The sequence below is a fragment of the Papaver somniferum genome, unplaced genomic scaffold, assembly GCF_003573695.1.
Source record: "Papaver somniferum cultivar HN1 unplaced genomic scaffold, ASM357369v1 unplaced-scaffold_21, whole genome shotgun sequence".
Classification (NCBI taxonomy): domain Eukaryota; kingdom Viridiplantae; phylum Streptophyta; class Magnoliopsida; order Ranunculales; family Papaveraceae; genus Papaver; species Papaver somniferum.
In genome coordinates, this window is record NW_020631041.1 from 14,123,317 (window position 1) to 14,149,218 (window position 25,902).

Consider the following 25,902-nt stretch of genomic DNA (forward strand, 5'->3'; position numbering starts at 1 on the left):
CATTTCTAAATGTACTAGTAAATTTTAACTAGGTCATTTAATTAGGGACGGAGGGAGTATATGATAAATCTGACTCAAATCTGGGGTCATTTTAAAAAACAAAAATAATCTGGGGTTGGTTAGAATATGTATCTTCTTTAAAATTCGTGTGATTATGTAGTCAAAAACTCTATCAAGTTAACCTTGATTAATCCTTTCGTGTTGATTTTTCATGTTTTTTTCTTTTTTCCCTAGGCTATAAATTTTTATTTTAAAAAAGAGAGAAAAAAATATAAGAAATGAAGGGACATAAACCTTGCCTCACAAAAGAAAGAAAGAAAATTCTGAAAACAACAACTTGTGCTTTTAGAAAGATATACAAAGCCTATATATCAAAATAAGATCTTTCGAGCAACGAGAAAATTATATTAGACTAAGACTACAAAATCCCAAGTTGAACATCATATGTGTGTGTGTGTTTTTTTTTTCTGATGTGCTTGGTCTTTGGAATTAGAGTGAGGTTTACCTCTTTCTCATAGTTTAGCCATTTTATTATAATATATATATAGATAGATATGTCACGTTCTTAGTTGATTGTTTCTGAACATAAACGTCACACATTTGAATAGTTTCACATATAGGGTGGTCAGAAAAATAAGTGATAATGTTATAAGAAACTTAATGGTAGGGTGATATGAACGTCTAGCACGTAAAAGTATAATCACAATAACCAGATATACCTAGTGCTCGCTTGACAATTTCATGCCAATTTTAATCCTTACAGTACTATAATCATCATTTTCTTGTATAGAAATACATCGGTTTTGCTCCAATAACATGGTTTTACATTGCTGCCCTACAACTTTCAGTAAGACCAAGAGGGAGAAAAAACGTCAAATTCGCCAAGAGATGCATATAAGCATGCAGTGGATTCTCCCGTCAGAACTTACTTTAGAAATACTTTCTCGCTTACCCACTGATTCAGTCGTGCAATGTAGAAAGGTGTGTAGAGCATGGAGAGACATACTTCGTCATCCTTCCTTTACTAATATCCACTTGCAACGATTAGCACAGCATAATGGTAACAGTTTGTCAGGTCTTTCTTCTCATAATGCTACGGTTGGGTTACTTTTGAGCATTATATTTACACAGGAAAATAGTAACAATACTTACTGTGGAGAGTATCAGAACCAGCCTTCCTTTGTTAGTAAGTCAATAGTTGGTTCATGTAACGGGTTGATTTGCTTTTCTGAGACTAGTCATTTTGGTGTCCATGAACCTAGCTATATTTCTAACCCTATCACTGGAGATTACGCAAATTTTCCAAGGCTAAATGTTAAAAGCGAGAGTGACAGTGAATTCGAGGCTATGGTGTGTGGTTTTGGTTACCATCCTTCTACTAACAAGTATAAAATCGTGAACATTTGCTATATCCAAAACCAACCTTTAGGGCGAGTCAAGGTATACACCCTAGGCAGTGGCAGTGGTTGGAGAGACATAGCAGAAACCTCTTACTCATTGCGACCTACAAGAGACTCTTTTCGGGGTATTTCTAGTTATCGATCCCCATTTGGTACATTGGCAAATGGAGCACTTCATTGGATTGACAAGGAATACAATATTGTGTCCTTTGATTTGGCTAAGGAGAACCTATACTTGCTCCGAACACCACCTAGGGACGGCCGGGTTATAAGTGTGTGGGACAGTTTTAAACTTGTGGTACTGGGTGGATGCTTGTGTTTTGTTCATGCAAAGCAAGGTGACTTATTAGACATATGGCTATTAGTTAAGAAAGGGGAAAACAGTGGATTTAACGTGAATGAGCAGGATGATTACGAGTCGTTGTTCTGGATTAAGGAGTTCAGCATACCAATTGGACGTGATGCAGTCCCGTGTGCCCTTACAAATAGTGGTGAAGTTCTACTTCACTACAATTCTAGTCTCTTTTGTTATGATCCAGAAACTGCAGCCTTGGAAAGGCTTACAGATAAGGAAATTCTCATGTATTTCCTCACAAATCCAGAGCAAAGAGAGATCTTCGTAGGAATACGGATGGAGGATAACGGAGAGATTGATGCATAAACCTTTTTCATTCTGTTTCAGATAGTTGCATTCATAGTGGAACTCAATGGATTTTTTTTTCTTTTTTCTTTTCTTTTTTTGTCTTAAGTTTCGATTATTCAATGAATTTCAGACTTTCAATATTTGCTATGTTGAGATTTCTTCGGATTGATGATGCGCATTTACATCAGTTAAATTACGCTTTGTTGATTGTTTTTCTCTTTTATCGTTCTTCTCTGTGATCTGTTTGGCATTGTTCATGGCCAATGGTTTTGTAAAAATGCACTATTTTACCTAGTTCACTAACAAATCAAACGGTCATTTCTTACCTACTTCACGGTCGCCTGAGTGGACCAAATCTTAATATATCCTAACTAATATCTCATTATCATGTGTCATTGCATGCACTACTCCACGTTCTTTAATGAACTATCCCAGGGACGGGCCTAGCAAGGGGCTAGAGGAGGCTATAGCCCGTCCCTAATTTTTGGGTAAACAAATTTTTTTATAGAAATTTTGGGTTAAATTTTATATTTAGTCCACATATTAGTTGTATTTAGCTAATTATACGTGATTTTTAGCTAATTTAAGTCATGTTTAAAGTAAATAATTGTTTTCCACTCACTGTCTTTCTATTCTTACTTTCTTTTCTTTTGGTAATCACTTTGTTTTTCTGTTATTTGTGTTCGTTTTAACTTTTGTTTCCCTATATATTTAGTATTGTACGGATGGATCGTTATTTGGCCACTAATTATGTGATGTGTATTCCAAAAAAATTTGCCGCGGCCTTCGACCGCACTATCGACTGTTACAATCCAACCTTACCCTAGAGAAAATCCTAGGTCCGTCCCAGAACTATCCCCAACCTCCAACACTTTCGAACTCCTAAACCATTTGGAAAGCATAACTATATGTCTGTCCACAGCCAGGCGTGAATCAAAAGGAATAAATTCACGCCTGAATTGGCGATGTTAATACTTGCGTTTGCATCTGGCCCTTAATTTTATGTCCACCTCCAAGGTTATTATCACCCTTGACGAGTCCAATTCTGTGTGCACATAACAAATTCATCCTATTGGTTGTCCAAAACCAACCGTTATCTAATATTCATATTTCTTCCATTTTCTGTTTTTATAATCTAAAAATGACAAGTGTATATATAAATACCATAAAAGGAAATATGTAAAAGATTCTTTATATTCATTAACATTTTTTTTCAATGTCCTCGGTCAAAGCTTTAGCTAAATCACAACTGTATCCGATTATTCCTTGGCTTTAAATGTATTTCAACTGGATGATCATGATTATTACTATCCACTTTACTTTTTTTTCTTCTTTTATTATCAAAATCAAAACCACTTCTATTTGGATATTTTTTCCTCTTCAACAATCATGCATAATGTCTTCGTTAATTGGTACTTTCAATTCAACATGATTACAACCTAAAGATGTGAATAGCTTCTCAACAATTCGATTTCTAAGATTCTTAAACTTTAGGGCAATCTGAAACAAACGTTCGCATTTTTAATCACATCAAATATACCAGTATTAGAACTCTAGAAAAGTTTCCTTTAGTTGTTGATCCAACCCATATATTGTTGATCGTAAAATAATTAAGAACTCACCAAATTAGATACCAACGAAATGAAAATCCATAAACTAATAATTTTGAACTCACCAAAGTAAACTAATCTTCTAGCTAAAGACACAAAATGGAAGGATCATCACATGTTTCTCCGTTATGATCAACAAATAAGCCGCAAAACTTTCCATAAAAAAATTTCCCCTTAAAACACGCATCTCATTTGTTATTTTTGGGGTCCAGATCGTCTGTGCCAATGCTTGGGTGTGCCCTATGTGCCACACCAATAGAAACACGGTATTTTCTTTTGGATTTGTAATATCTTCTTTAACTAATTAATTATCTTTCCTAATCGATTAGTGTTGTATAAATAGAAAATCTATTTAGTTAGTCATGGTTAATGAGAGAAATGATGTGGCGTGTTTCTATTGGTATGGCACATAGGGCACACACAAGCATTGGCACAGACGATCTCGACCCCTATTTTTGGATCCTAATTATATTAAAATAATAAAAGAAAACAAAATAGATAACTGTTGGTTTTTGAACAGCCAACAGAATTGATTTGTTATGTGCACACTCTTTAAAGGAGTGTGCACAAAATTGGACTCACCCTTGACTATACAAAGATGGAGGAAGTCAAAGGGAAAATTTGCTCTTATTTCAGTTTAAAATTTAAATCGAAAAAATAAAAATAAAATCTAATATTCCCCCTCATAAATAGGTAACCGCCTACCTAAAATATACTTGTATGATCCCATAAGATCTTGTTTTATCCCTATAAATCAAAACCCTACCTTTTACAGAGGAGAAGAAGAAAAAGAACACATACGGAAATGAATATTCGAGTACCGACCCAGTTAGGGCTTTAAGGGTATGTGTTTCTGTTCTTAATTTCTTTCTACATAATTCGGTTTTGTATGATTTTTCAGTTGGGAAATTGCTTGGTTGTGGTGATAGATTTTATATTGGTTGATAAAATGACTCATCTAGATATAGATTCTTTTAAAACATTATTATGATATCTTGGGTTGCTTAAACATGTATATTTCCTTGTTTTTTTGGATTGTTATTTAATCAAAATTCTTGTATGTTTAGATGTGAAGTTAACCGTGATTACCATTGGTGTTTGGTTTTTCATGTATATTTTTACTGATGTGTTTTCTCTCTAGAAGTAGAGTGAGGTTTACCTCTTTTTGTCATAATAGATATGAAAACATTATTAGTTGATTGTTTCTGGACATAAACATCACCACGGTTACACAAACAGGGTTGTCAGAAAAATGTATAATGGTATAGGAAATTGAATGTGAAGGTGATATGAACCAATAAGTTAAAGTAACACAGTATGGGCAGGTCTAGTCTGACAAGTTTATGCCAATTTTCAAGCTTTAGCGTACTAAAAACTAGTTATTGGCTTCTTGTGTAGAAGTACCTTGGTTTTGTAATAATCATGGTCCTTACATTATTGCTCTACAACTTTCAGGAGGAAAAGAAGAGGCGGGTAAAGGACATTCTTGAAGTAACAACAAACTATCACACATGTCTTGGGACCAAAGAAAAAATGTCAAAATTCGCCAAGAGGTGTATATAAACATGGAGAGGTTTCTCCCATCAGAACTTAGTTTGGAGATACTTTCTCGCTTACCCATTGATGAAGTCATACAATGCAGAGAAGTTTGCACTGGGTGGAGAGACCTAATTGGTCCTCCTTCCGATCCTCATCTGCATTTGCAACGAGTATCACAGTCTGATGGTAATAGTTTCTCAAGTCTTTCTTCTCATACTGCTGCTAATGATCCCGTTGGCTTACTTTTTAGTTTAAAGTTTCCGCTGCAAAACGGAAACCAAATTTACTACGGAGAGTATCAGAACCAGCATAGTTATAAACTTAAAAGGGTCAACCAGCCTCCCACTATTAGTAAATTAGTTGTTGGGTCATGTAACGGCTTGATTTGCTTTTCTGAAACCAATCATTTTGGTGTCCATGAACCCAGCTGTATTTGCAACCCTGTCACCAGTGAGTACGTCAATCTTCCAAGGCTGAATGTTAAATGCGACGACAAGGTTGAGGCTATGGTGTGTGGTTTTGGTTATCATCCTTCTACTAATAAGTACAAAATTGTAGAAATATGCTATATCCAGAACCAACCTTTAGGGCATGTCAAGGTATATATTCTAGGGAGTGGCAGTGGTTGGAGAGACATAGGAGAAACCGCTTACTCATTGAGACCTTCCCGGGGTATATCTAGTAGTCGATCCCCATTTGGTACGTTGGCGAACGGAGCACTTCATTGGCTTAACGATGAAGACAAGATTGTGTCCTTTGATTTGGATACCGAGAACCTATACTTGCTCCCATCACCATTTTCTGACCCTGCTGTAAGTAGGCAGAACCGTTCCAAACTTAAGGTATTGGGAGGATGCTTGTGTTTTGTTTATGCAATCGAAAGATTAGACATATGGTTCTTAAGGAAGAAAGGGGTAAGCGTTAGTTTTGGCGTGAACGAGCAGGACGATTTTGACAAGTTGAACTGGATTAAGGAGTTCAGCATACCATTTAGACGTGGAGTAGAGCTCTGCGCCCTTAATAATGATGGTGAAATTCTACTGGTCGGCTACGCTGTTGGCTATGCTGTTCTCATCTCTTATAATCCACAAACTGGATCCATGGTAAAGCTTACAGGTAACGAATTTCGTAATGTATTTCGTAATGTAACTCCTCACGTGAACACTTTTGTATCGCTGAAAGCTCTTGGAGAAAAATGTAGATTCAGAAAAAGATATGATGTTAATCCAGCACCTAATGAAATCCGCATAGAACCACAGCCAAAGGGATTGAAGGGCGGATAGTGGAACTCATGATTCGCACCACATTTTTTATTTTCCAGTTTTAAGTTTAGATTCCAGTATTTACTCTTTTGTAGACACCATTTTGATTTTTTTTTATTTTTCAATGCATGAAATTTATTTTTATTTTATTTTTCAAGCTAGAAATTTAATTGATTAACTTTCAGTGATTACATGTTTTTGCATCTTCTTGCAATTGAAATAGAATATCTTCAGAGGTAGATAATATCCGAACACTACTTCAACAATAAATTCTAGCTAACTTGGTTAAGATGTCTGCAACTTTATTTTTGTCTTTAGGCACATAACTACATTGCCAAGAAATATTATTCCTACAAGATATTTTTAATGTCAAGTATCATATTACGAATTCTCGAGTCTGTGGTGAAATCTTCTTTATTCACTGCATCAGCTACTAGTTGTGCGTCCAGTTCAAAATCCACTTTTTCAGCTTCATACCATCCGCCCATTGAACTACCTCCCATAATCCTTTGCATTCCACCTATTCTAGACTCAGAGATGTCTCTAAGAAGATGCATTTTGACCCCCTGTGAGTACCTGCAAAATCACAAAGTATTAGTCCAATGCCCCTGTTTTAGTAGAATAATTAAAAAACCCATCCAAATTTATTTTATGAGTGCCTATAGGAGGAGGACTCTAATGGTGATTTGTCCTTCTCTGTTTAGGAACTCTAGAGATCAAAGTAGCTAATTTAGTTGTAAATAACTTTATTTCTTTCTTGCTTCTTAGAATGATGGAATCCGGAAAATCTTCCAACCCTTAAAAACACTGTCAGATCTGGCAGACCAAATACACCAAGCAACAATAGTTATTTTACATAGCTATATATTTTTATTGTATCTGATGGGAGAGGAGCATGTCAAACCAATTGCAAAACCAATCCACTATATTTGTATCAGGTTGAATATGAATACCAAGAACAACAAACCAGACTGCCTTTAAAAGATTGCAGTGCAAGATACAGTGGTAAGAAGTTTCAAGTGTTTGAGAACAGAGAGGACAACCATAATCTCCATTTTGAATAACGAACATCAGCTTGTCTCTTGTTTGAAAAATGTCTTTGAGACATTTCCAGATAAATTGAGCAATTATTGGTACCAGAGGTAGCTTCCACAACTTCTTAAAAATAGATTGCATTCTTTGACCAATTTAAAGATTCTCATTTTGTTCTTCAAACATTTTTGTTGTAAGCTGATTTAACAGAGAATATACCATTTCTCTTAAGAGTCCAAACCATTATGTCTTCATGTTGTGTATGAATAGATATATTAAGTTTTAACTGGTGCTTCAAAAAGATAGAAAATAAGAGAATGATTCCACACTCCTGAATCTCAGAACAGCTGATAAACATAATTATGTATAGTCTGGATAATTAAGAACACCAGATTTTTGAGAATGAGGTGTTAACAAATCAGGTATCCATCTATAACTCCAGAGCTAAACTTTCTGGTCATTACCAATGCGACAACAACTGTATTTTTTAATGAAAAGAAGCTCAGAACTTATGCTCCCCCAAAACCAAGTGGAATTTGGGTTGTCTTTGATGTTAAAATCTTTGCCATCTGGGAAGTATTTTGCTTTCAGGGATAAATCACACACTGAAGTATTATATATACATAATCTCCAAGAAGACTTGGTAAGTAATTCTCTATTGAACAATTTGAGATCTCTGAAACCTAGACCTCCTTCTTCCTTGGGTAAACTGACATTTCTCCAAGAGATGGGTGGATTTCCTTTATTAATTTTATTCCTCCAAAATTTTTGTTGAGTAGAATTCATCTTGTTAATAGTTACATCTGGAAGCTTGAAACTAATCATGTGATGTACAAGATTGGTATTTGTAACATTCTTTAACATAATAACAGACCTACCAACTTCAGATATGTTTATAGAACACCATCTTGATAGTCTAGTTTCCATTTTCTGTATAAGATTACAAAAAAAAAATTATTAAACTATTGTACTTAAGGGCTATTATACAAGGATAAGTGATGCCCAAAAATTCTCCAATTACAAATAGATTAGTATGTCTAGAATCTTCAGAACCATGATGGTGAAACATAATGTGACTAACAATCTCAGGATCAGAATTGCATCGGGGAAAGATGTTGAAATTGGTAATATGGATAAACTTCGTTCGATGCTTTCCACAAAAAAATCTACTTTTGGTGGACACGATAGTGCCCAAATGAAGTTGGTTATTGATATTGAGTTTCGTTATGACTGGTCATAAAGCTATTCAGAAAGTTGATTCCAGATGCTAAGTTGTAATGTCGATTCGCTACTTGTCTATCTCCTTTTCTTTTTCATGCTTGATCCAAAGTGAAGTCTTTGACTTGATTGTTTAGAATGTTGATTCCTTGACAGTCCCCGTATCAAATACTCATCTTTGCCCAAAACAAGATGGCGTTTTTTCTTTCTAAAATATAAAATTAAATTAATCATCATCAAAAGAATTATTACATAAAAAATTAGTTGGAAGCCTAGCAATAAGCTAAGCTCCAACACCTTTTTGAATCGCGATTCCTACACTATTCAAAAGAATGTTGCCAATTATAAAATTAGCATCATGCCTTGCTAAACAATTCTTTAACCTCTCTAAAAGACAATAAGATCATCACCCAAAATGGAAAAGTCAGAACCCAAAATGGAAAAGTCAGAACCCAGACGGTAACCTCATTTATCCAAGTACTTTTTTTATTTGTTTGTTTTTGGTTTTTTGTGTTGATAGGAGTCATAGTCTAGAGGTTGTAGACACCTCTTCCGACTACCTAGCTAAATTACCCTTTGAAGTCAAAGGGGTATATCTGTTAAGTTCCCTTTAGAAAATTGAGTCCTATTACAATTTGGAATCTTAATATATGGAAAGTTGGAGCTAACCCGCCATTCCCGCCCAAAAAAGCTAACTTCCTAAAATATATGAGATCCGGTAAGATCTTAATTCCATTTCCCTTATAAATAAAAACCCCACATTTTGACAGAGGAGATGAAGAACAGAAGCTTGAGGTTGAAAATGTGATCCAATTGAGGGTATGTATTTCTATCCTTGTTTTCTTTGTAAATGTTTTCATTTTCTATGGTTTTTTTTCTTTGAAACTTTTTATATGCTTTTAGTTTTAGAATGCTAGAGAAGTGTTTGATAAAATTACTCATCCAGATATAGTTTCTTTAAAAGCATTATATATGATATCTGGGGTTGCTTAAAAAAGGTATGTTACTTGGACTATATATTGTTATTTAATCAAAATTCTATTATCAAGTTTCGATATATTGATAGACCCTTTCGTGTTTGATTTTCATGTACGTGTTCATCAAATTGTAGAATAAATTAGAGAGATGTTTTTAACCACTTGTTTATAGCTTCGCCATTTCATTATAGTTGATTGTTTCTGAAGATAAACATCACACATTTGAACAGTTGCAATGATACGGTTGTCTAAAAATGTGTAAGTCATAATGGTATAGGAAAATGTAAGGACGCCTAAAAGTTTAATCACAATAGACATATATTCGTAGTGATATCTTTTGACAAGTTCATGTTAATTTTTATGCTTTCTAGAACTAATTATCATCTTCTTGTTTGTAATAATATTATGGTTCTTACATTACTGCTGTACAACTTTCAATAGGAAAACAAGGAGAAAAAACGATTGGTGAAGTGATGACAATCTATCACATGTCTGAAGACCAAAGAGAAAATGCTAAAATTCGCAAAGAGATGCATATCAGTATGGAAAGGATTCTCCCCTCCGAACTTACTTTTGAGATATTTTCCCATTTACCTGCTGATTCAATCATACAATGCAGAGAAGTATGCACAGCATGGAGAGACCTGATTGGCCATCCTTCCGATATTTATATGCACTTGCAACGATTATCACACCCTAATGGTAACAGTTTCCAAGTCTTTCTTCTCATGCTCCTATTGTTGATGTTGTTGGTTTACTTTTTTAACTTTATTTTTCCACCGGAAAAAGGCAATCAATATTACTATGGAGAGTATCGGAACCAGCACAATTATAAACTTAGAAAGATCAACCAGCCTGTTGTTGTTAGTAAGTCAGTCGTTGGTTCATGTAACGGGTTGATTTGCTTTTCGGAAAACGAGCATATCATTGTTCAAGAACCTAGCTATATTTGTAACCCTATCACCAGTGAGTACGTAAATATTCCAAGGCTGAATGTCAAAAGAAACAGAGAATGTGATGCTATGGTGTGTGGTTTTGGTTACCATACTTCTACTAAGAAGTACAAAATCATAAAAATTTGCCATATCCAGAACCAACCTTTAGGGAAGGTAACGGTATATACGCTAGGCAGTGGCAGTGGTTGGAGATACATAGGAAAAACTGCTTACTCATTGAGACCTACTAGAGGCTCTTTTCATGCTATATTCAGTTACCGATCCCCATTTGGTGCTTTGGCAAATGGAGCACTTCATTGGCTTACCAATGAAAACAAGATTTTGTCCTTTGATTTGGCTAACGAGAACCTAAACCTTCTCCCATTCCCACTTATTGACCGCACTATAGGTAGGTGGGACTATTTTCAACTTGAGGTATTGGGAGGATGCTTGTGTTTTGTTCATAAAAAACCAGGTGAACCCTTATTAGACATATGGTTTTTAAGGAAGCAAGGTGAAAGCGGTACTTTGGAGTCTTTCGACCTTAATGAGCAGGACGATTATGACTCATTAATTTGGATTAAGAAGTTCAGCATACCAACTGGATGTCAAGCAGCACCTTGTGCCCTTACAAATAGTGGTGAAGTTCTATTGCTCTGCCGTTCTAGTCTCTTCTGTTATAATCCTGAGACTGCAAATTTGGAAAGGCTTATAGATGAAGGAATTAGTCATGTGTTTCCTCACATGAACAGATTTGTTTCGCTGAAAGCTCTTGGAGAAAACTGTAAACTCAGAAAAAGATATGGCGTAAATCCAGCGCCAAAGGAGATCTTTTTAAAGCTACAGAGGGAGGAGGATACTCAAGACACATCATGTTCATATTCGTTGGATGCATAGTGGCACTCATATGATTGGCACCATATTTTTTTGTTTATGTTCTAGCGATGGATATTTTGTTTTTCTGTCTAAATCACTGGATTTCAGTTAAATTTCTTGTAGTGGTGCAAATTTAAATCAGTTAAATTTCTCTTTTGTTAATTTTTTTTTTTCCTTTTGTCGTTCTTCTGTACGTCTTTGTGATTGAATTTGTTCATAGCCAATGGTTGTGTGAGATTCGTTAATATGAACCGGAGAAAATGGTTCAGATTGTAAGAAGTTAATACCACAAGGGAAAAAAGAAAGATCTTATGGTATCATATATTTTCGGTTATTATTTACAGCCCTAGTCATACCCAAAAATAATTCATACTGATTGGCTAGAAAATTTAATGTGAGAAATTCAAAAATAATTTCCAGATACTATGACTTTTTTGTGAAGGAAATTTTTTTGCTTCTTGAAAAGTAGAAGCATTTAAACACCCTCTTGCCTCTAAATAGTTGTTATCCGAACAGTAAAAACCAAACAACCTTTAAATAGTTGTGTAGGAGTTAAATATCGCACACGATACTGATTACGCAAAGTGAAGAATACAACCTGAGCGAAGAGCATCGCACATAGCAAAGTTGAGATGACGCACCAGATGATGTCAGCAAAGTCACGAGTAAAGTGTGAAAAATTATGCGAAGAAGTATGCTATGCGAAGATGAGCGATTGTATATGAGCGATTGTATATGAGCGAATATGTCGCATAGTGATCCCGAAAATAATGGGATTCTTAGCTATCATCCACTATGTAAAATTCTATATAAAGGAGAGAGTCATTGTTTCTGGGAGTATTCCAGGACAAGTCTTGGAAAAGAAATCGGAAGAGAGAGAAAGTAAGCTTAGGTTTCAAGTAGAATTGTTGTAATACCTGAATCATTCTTGTAAACATTCTTAATCTTTGGTTAATAAAAGAAGAGTTCATAATGATCACCTAGAGATTGAATCATCTATTGTGGAGTGTAGTTGTAAGATTTCTTACAACTACATTTTTGGCGCTAGAAAACAGCTCTGGATGTTAATTCCTGTTAATAGATTTGAAATTCATAAGGGATCCATGAAGACAGCAAGAGTCAAACTAATTCAAGAAAGAGGCCGAAATATACAGTGTAATAACAGAACTAAAGTATCAATTTCTGAGGCAGATTTTCAAGCAACGATAACCGGGAGAATTCATAAAAGAAATTACGAAGGCAAGAAGATGGAAACGGTGGAGAAAGAATTACCATTACAAGATTGGAAAAAGGTGAAGATTTCCTTTGCGGCAGATGAAATTCCAGAGGAAAACTTACAGCGAGCAGATCCATTGGTAATTACGGTCACAGTCGAGCGAGAAAACATTATTGCAAACCAGAGGACATTTGAAGGATGAGCGATTGATAAGACATTGATAGATACAGGAAATGCAGTTGATATATTATTTTATCGCACATCCAAAGCAATGGGATATAAAGATGCAGAAATGACACCTACAGCCTATAATGTTCATGGATTCAATAGAGCAGTTACAAAGTCAAAGGGAGAAATCGTGACGCGAATATTACTGGGAGAGGTTGAAACAAAGATAACACTATGTGTGATTGATATTGAGTCACCATACAACATGTTGTTGGGAAGACCATGGGTACATGGATTAAAGGCGGTAGCGTCAACGTTACATCAATGCATCAGGTTTCCAATTCCAAGCAGTATAGGTGAAATCAGAGGAGACATTAAGGATGCTAATATTTGTAATCAGATAGATGTGCGAAATTATGAAGGACGAGCCAAAAACCGAAATGATCGATGGATAAAAGCCAAAGAATGAAGGAAATAGGAGGAATTTCGAATATACATGATAAGAGCGAAAGAAGGAAAAGGAATTCTAGGCGAAGAACCAGTGGAGGAAGGTGGACGAAGTAAAGAAATTAAGGAACCAACACCTATGGGAGAACCAAAAGCGAATTTTACCGCAGCAGAACCAACAAAAGAGATAAATATAGGAACTGAAGAAGAACCAAAAATATTAAGAATTGGAACTAAAATGGATAAAGAAGAAGAGGAAAAAACAATAAGCATTTTGCGAGAATATAATGATATTTCCGCATGGAGTATGGAAGAAATGCCTGGAATAGATCCATCTGTCGCATGTCATAAATTAGACATTAAGAAGAATGTAAAGCCGTTCAAGCAAAGGATAAGGAAAATTGCAACTGATTATCATCCTAAAATAGAAGCATAACTACAAAAGATGTTAGATGCAGGAATGATAAGGGAGGCAAAATATCCAGAATGGATAGCAAACATGGTGGTGGTACCTAAAAAGAACAAAGGAATTAGGATTTGCATAGATTTTACAGATTTGAACAAAGCATGCCCTAAAGACAGTTTCCCTTTACTCGACATACCTCAAATGGTGGAATCGGCATCAGGGAACGATAGAGTCACAATCTTAGATGGGTACAAAGGATATAATCAAATTCCTTTGGCAGAAGAAGATCAAGAACACACCAGTTTCTTCGCACCATGAGGTTTATATTGTTACACGAAAATGCCGTTTGGGTTGAAGAATGCCGGGGCGACTTATCAAAGAATGGTGCAGAAAGTATTCGAAAAATGGATACATAAAACATTGGAGGTCTATGTAGATGATATGCTAATTAAAAGCAAAGAGGCGAAAGATCATGTTGATGATTTGCGAGCAATATTTGAACAGATGCGAACATTCAATATTAAAGTAAACCCAGAAAAATGTATAATTGGTGTATCATCAGGAAAATTCTTAGGCTATATTATATCCAAGGAGGGAATACAAGTTGATCCGGAGAAGGTACAGGCGATTAGAGATATGCCACCACCTGCGACAGTCAAAGATGTTCAAAAGTTAAATGTGTTGGAAGCATCATTGGGAAGATTCATTGCAAGATCTTCGGACAAATGCAAACACTTTTTCAATATATTAAAGAAGGGAACCAAATTTGAATGGAAAATGGAGTGCGACAAAGCATTGCAAAGCATAAAAGATTATTTGGTAAACTTATGCATTATGCAAAAGGCGAAGCAGGGAGAAGAACTGTTATTGTATCTAGCATCAACATCTCATGCATTAAGTGCAGTACTGTTACGATCAGAGGAAGGTGTAGAAAAACCGATATATTACATAAGTAAAACATATAACTTCGTAGAAAAAAATTATTCAAAAATCGAAAAGCTGATTCTCGCACTGGTATATGCATCATTCAAGCTTCCCATCTATTTTCAAGCTCACAAATTAAAGTATTAACAAGAGTACCAATTGAAACTGCAATGAAGAATTCGAAGAGTCAGGAAGAATAGAGAGGTGGAATGCACAATTAGGAAATTATGAGATTGGCTATAAAATCTTATCTTCAACAAAATCTCAAGTTATCGCAGAGTTTCTTGCAGAATTTCCAATAGAACAAGATGAATATGTAGAAGAAATGATGGAGGTGGATGAAGAACATGGAAATCCTAATGATTTATTAACTGAGAGAAATCCAAACAGATGGGAGATTTTGGTGGATGGATCCTCCAATGGAGAAGGAAATGGGATTGGTATTGTATTCATTTCACCAACGGGAGCGAGAATGATTTACTCATTCAGATTGGACTTCGCATCCACAAATAATGAAACTGAATATGAAGTAGTCATCCACGCACTAAGATTAGCAAGTGAAATGAATATTGAGGATGCGCGAATAACAAGTGATTCCCATTTGGTAATTCGTCAGATAGAAGGCACATATAGTATTAATGAACCATTTTTGCAAAAATATAGGAGATTGGTTATGGATTTAGCAATGCAAATACCAAAAATAAGTTGGAGACATATAGGGAGAAAAGACAATAGACTTGCAGATGCACTGGTGTTCATACCATCAATGTTAGTAGATCCGGTCGCAAGGAATATAAAAATACAAACACTATTATTACCATCTATAGAAAAGGGTGAAGAAGTGCAAACAGATGTAATGATCATGGACGATACACAAGAAGAAAATGTGAGCGATGAGAAAGATTGAAGAACGGAGATATACTCTTATTTAGAGAAGGGGGAATTGCCGAAGAAAAGATTAGAGACACACAAATTAAAACTTCGTGCGACAAATTATGAATTAAAGGATGTTGTTCTTTATAGAAGGTCATTCCTTGGACCTTCGCTCAGATGTCTTACGCGAAAGGAAGGAATCGAAATTCTAAAGGAATTACACTACGACGATGCTGGCAAACATAGTGGAGGAAGATCACTCGGATACAGAGAAAAAATACAGGGATATTACTGCCCATATATGCATGAAGATGCAAAACAAATTTCCAGGAGATGCGAAGAATGTCAACGTCATGGCAAGAAGATACATGCACCTTGGGCTATGCTTAATACATCAACAAATGTGTGGCCCTTCGGAAAATGGGGAATAGATATTGTTGGACCATTTATACCAGGAACAGGACAAAAAAGATTCCTAATTGTCGCAACAGATTATTTCACTAAATGGGCAGAAGTAAAAGAAGTTCAACATATACGCGATAAAGACATCTTCACATTCATTTTTGAAAATATTATATGTCGATTTGGCATTCCTGCACAATTGGTGTCTGATAATGGGAAGCAGTTTGAAGGCGAGAATATAACAATGTTGCTCAATGCGTTCAAAATTCAAAGTGGCAAATCTACTCCTTTATATCCTCAGAGTAATGGACAAGTAGAAGCTACAAACAAAACAATCGCAGACAACCTGAAGAAAAAGTTAGAAGGGCACAATAAAGGATGGTGCGAACAAGTACATAATGTAGTATGGGCTTACAGAACTACAAGAAGAGAAGCAACCGTAATGTCGGCATTCTGTATGACATATGGAGTAGAGGTAGTGCTACCAACAGAAGTGATCATCCCTATCACAAAAAGAGAAGCTTGGGAAAAGAATTTAAGTGCGGACTTGATCTTAACAAAGTTAGATGATTTGGAGGAAGTAAGAGAATTCGCTTTGCAGCACATGGAAAACTATCAAAAAAGACTAGATCAAGAATAAAACAAGCGGGTTAAAATAAGAGAATTTCAACCAGGCGAATTAGTTCTGCGCGAAATTCCAGTATATAAAAGAGGAAAAGATGGGAAATTGGAGAAAAGTTGGGATGGACCTTATATGATAAAAAGAATAGTTGGAGAGGGAGACTATGAATTAATGGATCCTGAAGGACGAAATACAGGTCGTAAACTAGATCACCCTTGGAATAGGAAATTCTTGAAAAAATATTATTCATAGCCACCTGCGAGTCAATTCGCATGAATAAACAGTTAATTGTCTGAAAGTTCACATTTTGGAACAAGTTTGTAATACGAATATTTCGCTTGAAAGTTAAGAAATTCTATAAAAAGAAAAGTAAGACCTTGATAAAGGCTACAGAAATGATATATATTATCATATTGGCTAGGAATCCGAATGTGGCGTGCACCTTAGTTCTCTCATATGCAAGAGGCAATATAGTAAGACCTATCGCACGTCATAATCGGAAAGACCTAGAAGGCATGACTCAAGGGAAGGCTACACCGACCCCGGAACTTGAGTTGTGGAGATTTGGGGTGAGAATTAAACTTTGATGTCCATCTGGGAGAGATACATTAAAATTTCAGTCTAAGATAGAAATCTTAGATTGAGAGACTAAGGTGAGAAAGGCTCTCCCAAGGAGTGCAGAAACTCGATCAGGGCGCCGAGGTACACGGTTGAGTCAAGAGTGCCCGGGACGTATGGAGCGTACCTTGCCACTCTTGACAAGTCCTGACTATGATGCACTCGGTCCGAAGATACCCCTCTTAGGGTGCGATATTGCTGCCATAAACCCTATATGTAGTGTATGCGAGATTTCGAAATCAACTGGTTGTTGAAAAACCGGATCGGAAGAGCCATAATCTTAACCCGATAGAGGTAAGCTTCCTTTAAGGGGCAATCATAGGGGAAGATAAGGACGGCACCCTCCATTAGGGAGCTGAATTGTGTCAAAAGAAGTAAATATCATAAGCCTTTTACTCATGGGAGTATTAAGACTTGTGATATTTATGCGACAAACCTGAAGAGGAAATAATACAAGCGAAAAAGATAAGAAGAGATCAATGGGTCGATGTACTAAAATACAAAGACCTTATGTGATTTCGTCGCACAAAAATGAGGCAAGATAAGACCTTTACATAGTAAGGAAATTAAGACCTCCCAAGTAAATTAAACAAACCACTGATAAATTCACACGATTGTTTCTTACAAGGAACATAATAAGAGGCAAGTATGGGAATTAAAACAACAATGTATTATCTTCCTTGCAACAAACAAATATGCGAAGGCTCAAAATATGTTGAAATAAAGAAAGGAAATCAAGAATGCTTAACAGTAGCATCTTATTCAAAATACTTTTCAGACTTTAGCACTGGATCCAAGATTTTCAATCTCAGTACCGGCTTCGTTAGAAGATTTCTCTTCTTCTTGCTGAATTTCTTCATCATCTTGATCTTTTCATCATCGCTTAAAAAGTCAAAATCACTATCTGGCTCAGGATATTCTTCATCCGCACTCACATTGCATACGAGGAGTTTTACTGCTGGAAGAGAGTTGCTTGAGAGAATTCCATCAATAACAGATTGGCACTAGAGTGGCCTTTGCGAATAGCTGCTCTTTCAAGATTTCTAGCATTTATCTCTTGAAAATTCTTCTGAAATGCAAATCTTCTTCGTACTTTGCTTCGAGACGCATAGAGAGAGAGCTCAAGGTTCTCACGATATAATTCCAGATTTGCATATTCTTTGCGAACCTTGGATAATTCAGAATTCAATTGAGCAACAGCAGACTGGTGCAATTTTTCAGAATCTACAAAGAATAAGAAATAACCATAAATAAAAATAAAGAATTCATATTGTGCGAAAAAATGCTAAGAAATCATAATAAGGCAGTCAACCCTAGCTGACTACCTTGGAAGAATTTGGAAAAAGCGAGGGTATTGTCTTCATACTTTCCATAGCCTTATCAAATCCATCACCAACTGAACCACTGAGACGGGAGAGAATTTTCTTTTCTTTAAAAGAAAGAGATTTATTTTTTTTCTTAAGAATGTCATAGGAATTCTTCAATTGACTGTATTGTTCTTGAAACTGATTCTTCTTCACAGAAAGATTTATATTATTTTGAATTAGTTTCTCATTCCGGGAGTTTAAATCTTTAAGCGAAGTATCGTACTGCTCCTTCAGTACGCGAAGAGTTCGCGCTTGGTTTTCATTAATTTCATGAAGAATTGGATACTGATGTGAAAACATTGCTTCTTTCTTGGAGAAAGATAGTTTCTCCCTAGAAAGGGCATGGTTTTCTTCTGATAAAGATTGATGAAGTAAATCAGCATCGCATGACAATTTAGAAAAATAAGATATTTGATCACTAAGAAAGTCAATTTTTTGAGTAAGACGGTCATTTTCATGGGAAAGATTGTCAATCTGATCAAGTGAATATGAATATTGATTATTCAATTGATTTAATTGAGACTGCGTCTTCACGTTATTCGCTTGGGTATCTTCAGCAAGGAATTGAAAGTCATATCTCTCATTCGTTCGCTTCTGGTTTAAATCTTAACAAATGCACGAAGAAATTTACAAAAATGACTGTACACGAAAGAATACAGAATACGATAAGTGATTCAAATATAATAATAAATACCTCTAAGTTTTTGATTTTCGCGGCGAAGATTTTCAGCCTCAAATTTTGAAATTTGGAGTTCTCCTCTCATCCTTTGTGTTTCCTTTTCCAAAGAAACATTTTTCTGCCAAAGTTCCAACTGAGAACAACTAGATTCAAAATGCTTTTCAGCAAGCATCACACGACGATGAGAATCCTAAAAAGGGAAAGATGAGGTTAGTATGACTTGGAAGTATCATTAAAGAAGATAAAGTTAAGGTGCGAAGGATAATTACCAGAACATCTAGAGCAACATGGAAACTCGGGTCAATTTGAGAAAGGACCTCATCCCTTGAAGCTTTATCAACGGGAAATTCACATACAAGCTTGCTTAAGGCAGAACAAGAGCGAAGCTTGCAAGGATCATCAGTTAAAGATTGAGCAGAGTTGATGACATCAGATAGAGTTTGAGCAGCAAGTTTTACACTATCCAAAGCTTTCTTATTCAAAGGAAGAATTTAGTAAGGAAACAGAAGAAGGAGTAATAAAATCTGTTGGAATGGGGGATTTCTTTTGAGAAAGGTTCGGTTGAGAGCTAGAGTTAATGGGTGAAGGAAAGACTTGATTTGCATGTGATGGAGTCGCAGAGGCAACAGGACGAGTGCTTTTTATTACTTGGCTAAGAGAAAACTCCTTATTCACAGGAGACTCTTTAAAAAGTTCATCATAAGTAACATAGGCATTCTCATCCATAAGAGGATTTATCGATGAAGGAGTAGCAGGAACATTCTTCTCAGAAACCTGGGGAGATATATGGGTGACACAAACATTTTTTTCAAGATATATGGAAGAGTTTTTCCTGCGAAAGTATGGGAATTAGATCATAAAAAAAAATTAAGAATGGTTAAAATCAGTAGTCATCATGAAGAAAGGAAACAAACTTTGATTCAGAGTTCATAGTGGAAGAACAATAGCAGAAGAAATCAGTGACAACAGTGGAAATGGGTAATAACAGATGAAGATGAATAGCAACAAGAGAGAGAAGATAAATGATGAAGAAGGAAGATATTATTGTGAAAAACCCTTAAATAGATGAAAAAAAGTAACCGGTTGAAGACGATTCAAGCCGGTAAAAGTGAAGAAAATCGCACGTGTAGAGAGGAACTTGAAACCCAGATAATTGTCGACAAAGTATAATGGAAAAAGATAGACATGTGCGATTATCAAGAGTAAAATTTCTCATATCGCACACGATAATAATTACGCAAAGTGAAGAATACAACCTGAGCGAAGAGCATCGCACATAGCAAAGTTGAGATGACGCACCAGATGATGTCAGCAAAGTCACGAGTAAAGTGTGAAGAATTATGCGAAGTGTAGTTGCAGGAAATCCTACACTACACCCCTCACAAGATTTCATTAACATTCAACTCATTTTAGATTAACAATCTTAATTTTATTGATGAATCTTTGAACAATCTTACAAGAAAAGATAAAGGAATCAAGAATAACCACTGCTATAGATTTTCTCTCTCCTATTTACCTGCTTCTCAATTAGAAAAGATCTCCCCCCTTTCCTTTACAACTGAGCGGCTATTTATAGAGAATTACGTAGTGGATGACAGCTAATCTGTCCTTTATTTTCGGATATGACTTGCGACATTCTCGCATACTTACAAATGTTAATCTCGCAAACTCTCTAATTTTCGCAGGACCATCACATTTTTCTCATGATTTAGCTAACGTCGTTTATTATTTTGTTTCTGAAGTTATTCTGCGACACTACTGTGTTGTGTTGTTAATAATTTCGCTGAGGCATTATTGTTGCGAGATTTTGATCCTACATCTTGCCTCTTCTCATATCTTCTCTGCGAAGTAGAGAATGATGTGAGAAATGCCGCAGTTGTTCATCTCTTCATATTCCGCATTTATCACACGTATTCTTTCTTCCATTTATTTCTTGACACGTCTTCTGTAACCGCTGCTTTTCAACCGCTCAGTCTTTTCGCATTAATGGTGTTTATTTCTTCGAGTAAAAATAATCTTCTTTATATATTCTTCTTACTCTTCTTTCCATTTTCTTTTTACTTTATCTTCTCTTTTTATTCTCTCATCTCTGCAACTCTATTGTTCTTCCGTAAGTTCTGCTACTGTAATTCTTCCCTCTTCAATCTTCTTACTTTTTATCCATTCCCATACTCTATATTCATATATGCCTCCAAGCGGCCACAAGCATGAGAAAAACTTAAAAGATGTCCAAAAAGATCTTGCTGAGAAAGGTTTTACACTTTCTACCATTCCTGGTGAAAGTGCCAAGTTAATTCTTTCTATCAAACTTTTCTATGATCAACATTGTGATGATCAATCAATCATAATTTCGCTAGGTCAAATTCTCGCAGGGCTCCCCATTCCTCTTTATGACCCAGATATTCCTCTGTTCTATGAAATTCTCGCTCACTCGGGATTTTCGCGAGCTATCTTCCAATTGAGTGGGGATTGCATCCGTATGATGCTGGAGTTCGCTAACCGTGATGCTGGTAAAGGATCTCTTTACTCCGAATAACTTAGGGATCCTAAATTCGCAGACTTTGAGATAATTGCTGAAAAATACACAGTAGCGAGTTTCTTTGAAAATTATGAATTGATCTCCATAAAGAAAGAGAATACTCGCTGGGGTATTCGCTTGAAAAGGAAAGACAATATTGATGAAGCTAAAATACTCATGCAGGACATTGATTGGCACTCTGGTAAGAACACAACTCCTCGCCAATCCAAAGATGATAAATGGTGTGTTTTTCCCTTGATGCTGAAAGGACCTTACATTGATGGGTCAAATGTTCTTCCTGAGAATCTCGCTTCTTATCAACCTTGGGTATTCTCTTGGCCCGAGAAGGAGAAAGAGGTATGTCTCTTCCAGTTTCACCCACTTTATATTTCTTTATTTGTCTTTATTCTTTTGTTCGCTGATTCTTGCGACATTCTACAGATCCAGAAACTGAAAGATAGCTATCACAGGACTGGGAAGGCTAGTACCTTGCTAGCTCTTCGCTCATACATGATAGACACATTTTTGTGTCTAATTTGTCCTCAATGTCCGTATTGTTGGAACTCTATTTTTGTACTAATATTGTGTTTTTATGTATTTTTAGGAAATAAACATTTTTGGAAAATTCGGCTTGAAAAGTTAATTTTGGCACCCCGGAGGACAAGTGTTATTCGGACTCTCGCTTTTGGATAAGGGGTAGCCTAATTACTAAGGGGCATCCCCAGGTCACCCCCAAGGTAGATGATATTCGCACCCCTACTCTGGATAGGGGGATACCAGTTTCTTCCCCATTTGAAACGATTTTGGCGGGAAATTTCTAAACAGTTCTGGCAGAATTTCGATCGTCAAAATGAAGGGGTTATGGGTCGACTCAATGGCTGAAATTTGGTATAGATATGTGATATAGGTTAAGGAACATAGTATGGGTGACATAATCGATCAAATTTGGCTGGAATTTTCGGTATGATTCACACACCCAAAACAGAGCGCGTTTACTGTAACACGAGCAAAATTGAAGTTCTTGTGTGCATGGGGGAGTTCTGCTGGCGTTGGAAGAGTGTTGAGGCGTGAATAAGTCGAATTGGAGCGTGTTGGACCATAGAAAACGCGTGAAAAGCTAAAACAGGAAAGAAAATATCCGAAAATATTTTCTTTCACTGCCGAGGATTTGTGGAGTTATGGAGGAGATTCGATGCATGCTTCGGGTTTAAATAGAGTCCTTGGAGGTCAGAGAAAGGGGGTCGAGAGTCTGGGGGGCTGAGGAGAGCCAGAGAAGAAGAAATTCGAGTTTTTCCCAAACTCGGTTTCTACTGCTGCTGCTGCTGATGAACATGAAGAACACGAAGAACGGACCTGCATCAGCAGTCGTTTTTCAACAGTGAAATAGACTCACAGGCGTGGGTCGTAGGTGTGGGTCTTAGAGGTACAGTAACAATAGCACTTCTTCTGTGTCGTTCATTTTGGACGCTTTCTGTGGGTCGCACATTCACTGTTTTATTATTTCATCTCCATTTTCATCCTTGTAAACACCCTTTGAGCAATAAATAAATACTTTGAGCGTGTTTTTATCATGATGAGCTAAACCCAACACTGGGACGACGAATGAGGTCGAATTTTATCCATGTGGTAATTTCATTAATTCTTTTATTTACTTTTTGCACTAATTTTAATTGAATTAAGATTTTAAATTAATTACTTGTGATTTCATTTGATGGAGTATGCTTAGTCCTAGGGATTTTTGATATGCCATGCTTAAGAAATACAAGTAATATTTTATAAAATCTATCTTGGCAATAAACTAGAGTTAATATTTGTTTTGTTTTTGAACTATATTTGCTAGAATTAATTTCTGAACCATTTGAAGAAAAAAAACGGCCGAATCTTTAGTGCCAGTACTCTTGCCCATATTGTTAATATTTTTTGTATATATTTATTAAATCTAAAAATTCCATTTCCTTCACAAGTCTGAAACGAATCCTATTTACTACAACCCCACGAAAAATCTATAATCATTTTGGCGCCGCCGACACGGATTTGTGCTTAGGTAGAATTTTTAGTTTTTTTTTTTTATTATTCCATTTGTTCTTTTTTACGTCTCTTTGGTTGTGTCTTTGTATTACAGGTTCGAAGTGGAGCACTAAGGACTTGGAGAGGAAAAAGCTTAAAGCGAAAAGCGAAAAGAGAAGAAAAAAAGACAATTCTAGGATTTAATTTTTAATTTTTAATTTTTTTTTAGAGTGTGTGAGGAAAACTGTAATTTTTTATTTATTTATTTTGGACTTTGGACTTTAAACAATTGGACTTTATTCTTTTTTTTACCCTACGGAAGGGTATTATTAAAAAAAAAAAATTATATATAAACTGTGTGCAGGGAAGGACGACGATTACTATATCGTCTCGGCCCCTCGGGTTCGTACATGACATAGGAGTCGTGGCCCGAGTCGACTTCAACGTTTCATCCCCCGTCTGGTACGGGAGGTAAGTCCAACGAAACACTCGCGAATCTCCTGTAAGCGAGTTACTGTATTCCTTAAGGTGATTCATTGATTGAGGACGAATTTGGACTGTTTTTAAATTCCTAGTAAAGGGCAAGGCCTGGCCAATACAAGATAAGGGTTCGGATTTCATCACCGCTCCCTTCTTGCCCGCCTTAGGAAAACGAAACCTAACGCGAACCCAAGCTTTAAAATTTGGAATAGAACGAGACCGATAGGGTAACGAGCTTAATAGGAAACTCGTTCGAAAAATATTGGTTGCTCTTTAAGCACACTTCAAAGTTCATGATGGTTTCTGTGAGTTGAATGCGTGACTGCGCCGCCTTCTAATGCGGTGAGGCCTTGGGTATCAAAGCTCTACTAAGCTTCCCTCGCCTCGATTCAACTTACATTAACTCGGATTGATTCCATAGGGGCGTGCTCAAATTGTAACGAATTCCTTTTCGAAGGAATAGAAGCTGGTCTAGAAAACAATCTAAGTGGAGCCATCATGCTTTTTGTTTGCTAGAAATCTTTAGGTTAGTTTTGGTGGAGTCGAGTCGGCCTTGTTTGTGGTTGTGTAGAATTCCCTTGCAATTAAGAATGTCGAGCTGGTATGATAGAAGCCAATACAATGAATATCGACCTAAATTTGAATATGGACATCATCCTTTCTATGACCATGTTGGGAATAGTGGTTGGGAACACCATCATTTGGAAGGATATGGGTCATACCCTGGTGAGCCCAATTACTATCCACACATGCATAAGTCTTACGATAAAGAAGATTATAGTACTAGTTCTTCGTCTCTAGAGGATACAATCAAACTATTGAAAAGTAGTCCTTTTTATGATCCCTCTGTTCCTATTCCTCCTTTAGAAGAGTCCCTCAGGGAGTTAGCTGAGTCGACGCGTAAGTTAGATGAGATGAATAGTGTAATTCTAGACGAAAGAACTACAATAATGAGTGAACTTTCTATTAGAGGAATCCCTCAAGATGATGGCTGAGACGAACGAAAGACTTGCTCGAAATAATCTTACATTCCAAAATAGTGTTTTCAATTTTACCCTTGATGTAAATAGTGAATATTTGCCTAATTTAGAGGACGAGGTTAGAATAAAAGACACTACTTATTTAGATAAGGTTCAATCATCTTCGTACTATGATGATGAGGATAGCAGTAATGAAGAATCTGAAATATGTAGGCATAGTGATCAGGAGTCTAGTAATCCAATTGAGCTGTATAGTGATTATATTATTTCTTGTTCAAATCCAAATAATTTTTATGATTATTCACCTATTCAAAAGGACGAGGATTTGATTAGGGATACCACCGTTTTATACGATGTAGATTTTCCTTTTGATTACGAAGCCTATAGTGGTTTAGAGGAACGGGTTCATTTCGAAAATACTGTTTTAGAGTCTAGCGACTTAGAAACAATAGTCTTGGAAGAAGAAGATAGACCCGTAGAGATGAGTAAAGATGCACTACCTGATAATAACTTAGAAGAATCTCTTGAATATTTTAAGGACTCTGGATATACGGAAATTCAAGAAATAATTAGAGGTCTATCTAGAGACACTGAAAACTCTAAGTTTGGGGGTGATTATCACTTCCCTAGTGCCTTACCTTTAACTCTCAGAAAGTCCCCACACTTAGGACTTGATATCTGTGCCTCGATCATTTTACAAGAT

The 25,902-nt window shown here is 36.1% G+C and overlaps 3 protein-coding genes across 3 annotated transcripts; all 3 read left to right on the forward strand.

Moving 5' to 3' along the window:
• Positions 1–816: 816 nt before the first annotated feature.
• LOC113339640 (F-box protein At3g07870-like) lies at positions 817–2,061 on the forward strand. The gene has a single exon (XM_026584880.1). It carries the CDS (start codon positions 817–819, stop codon positions 2,059–2,061), a length of 1,245 nt encoding a protein of 414 aa, XP_026440665.1.
• A 2,379-nt stretch (positions 2,062–4,440) lies between these two features.
• LOC113339421 (F-box protein At3g07870-like) lies at positions 4,441–6,534 on the forward strand. The gene is made up of 2 exons (XM_026584704.1): positions 4,441–4,496; positions 5,109–6,534. The coding sequence occupies exon 2, from the start codon at positions 5,165–5,167 to the stop codon at positions 6,473–6,475; it is 1,311 nt and encodes a 436-aa protein (XP_026440489.1). The 5' UTR covers positions 4,441–4,496; positions 5,109–5,164; the 3' UTR covers positions 6,476–6,534.
• Positions 6,535–9,241: 2,707 nt separating this feature from the next.
• Positions 9,242–11,648, forward strand: LOC113339268 (F-box protein At3g07870-like). Its single transcript, XM_026584569.1, has 2 exons — positions 9,242–9,523; positions 10,123–11,648. Exon 2 carries the CDS (start codon positions 10,155–10,157, stop codon positions 11,511–11,513), a length of 1,359 nt encoding a protein of 452 aa, XP_026440354.1. The 5' UTR covers positions 9,242–9,523; positions 10,123–10,154; the 3' UTR covers positions 11,514–11,648.
• The last annotated feature ends 14,254 nt before the right edge of the window (positions 11,649–25,902 follow it).

What these genes read in the sequence shown, in the direction of transcription:
- LOC113339268 (XM_026584569.1), top strand. Translation starts at nt 10,155, where the DNA reads ATGACAATCTATCACATGTCTGAAGACCAAAGAGAAAATGCTAAAATT.
- LOC113339640 (XM_026584880.1), top strand. Translation starts at nt 817, where the DNA reads ATGGTTTTACATTGCTGCCCTACAACTTTCAGTAAGACCAAGAGGGAG.
- LOC113339421 (XM_026584704.1), top strand. Translation starts at nt 5,165, where the DNA reads ATGTCTTGGGACCAAAGAAAAAATGTCAAAATTCGCCAAGAGGTGTAT.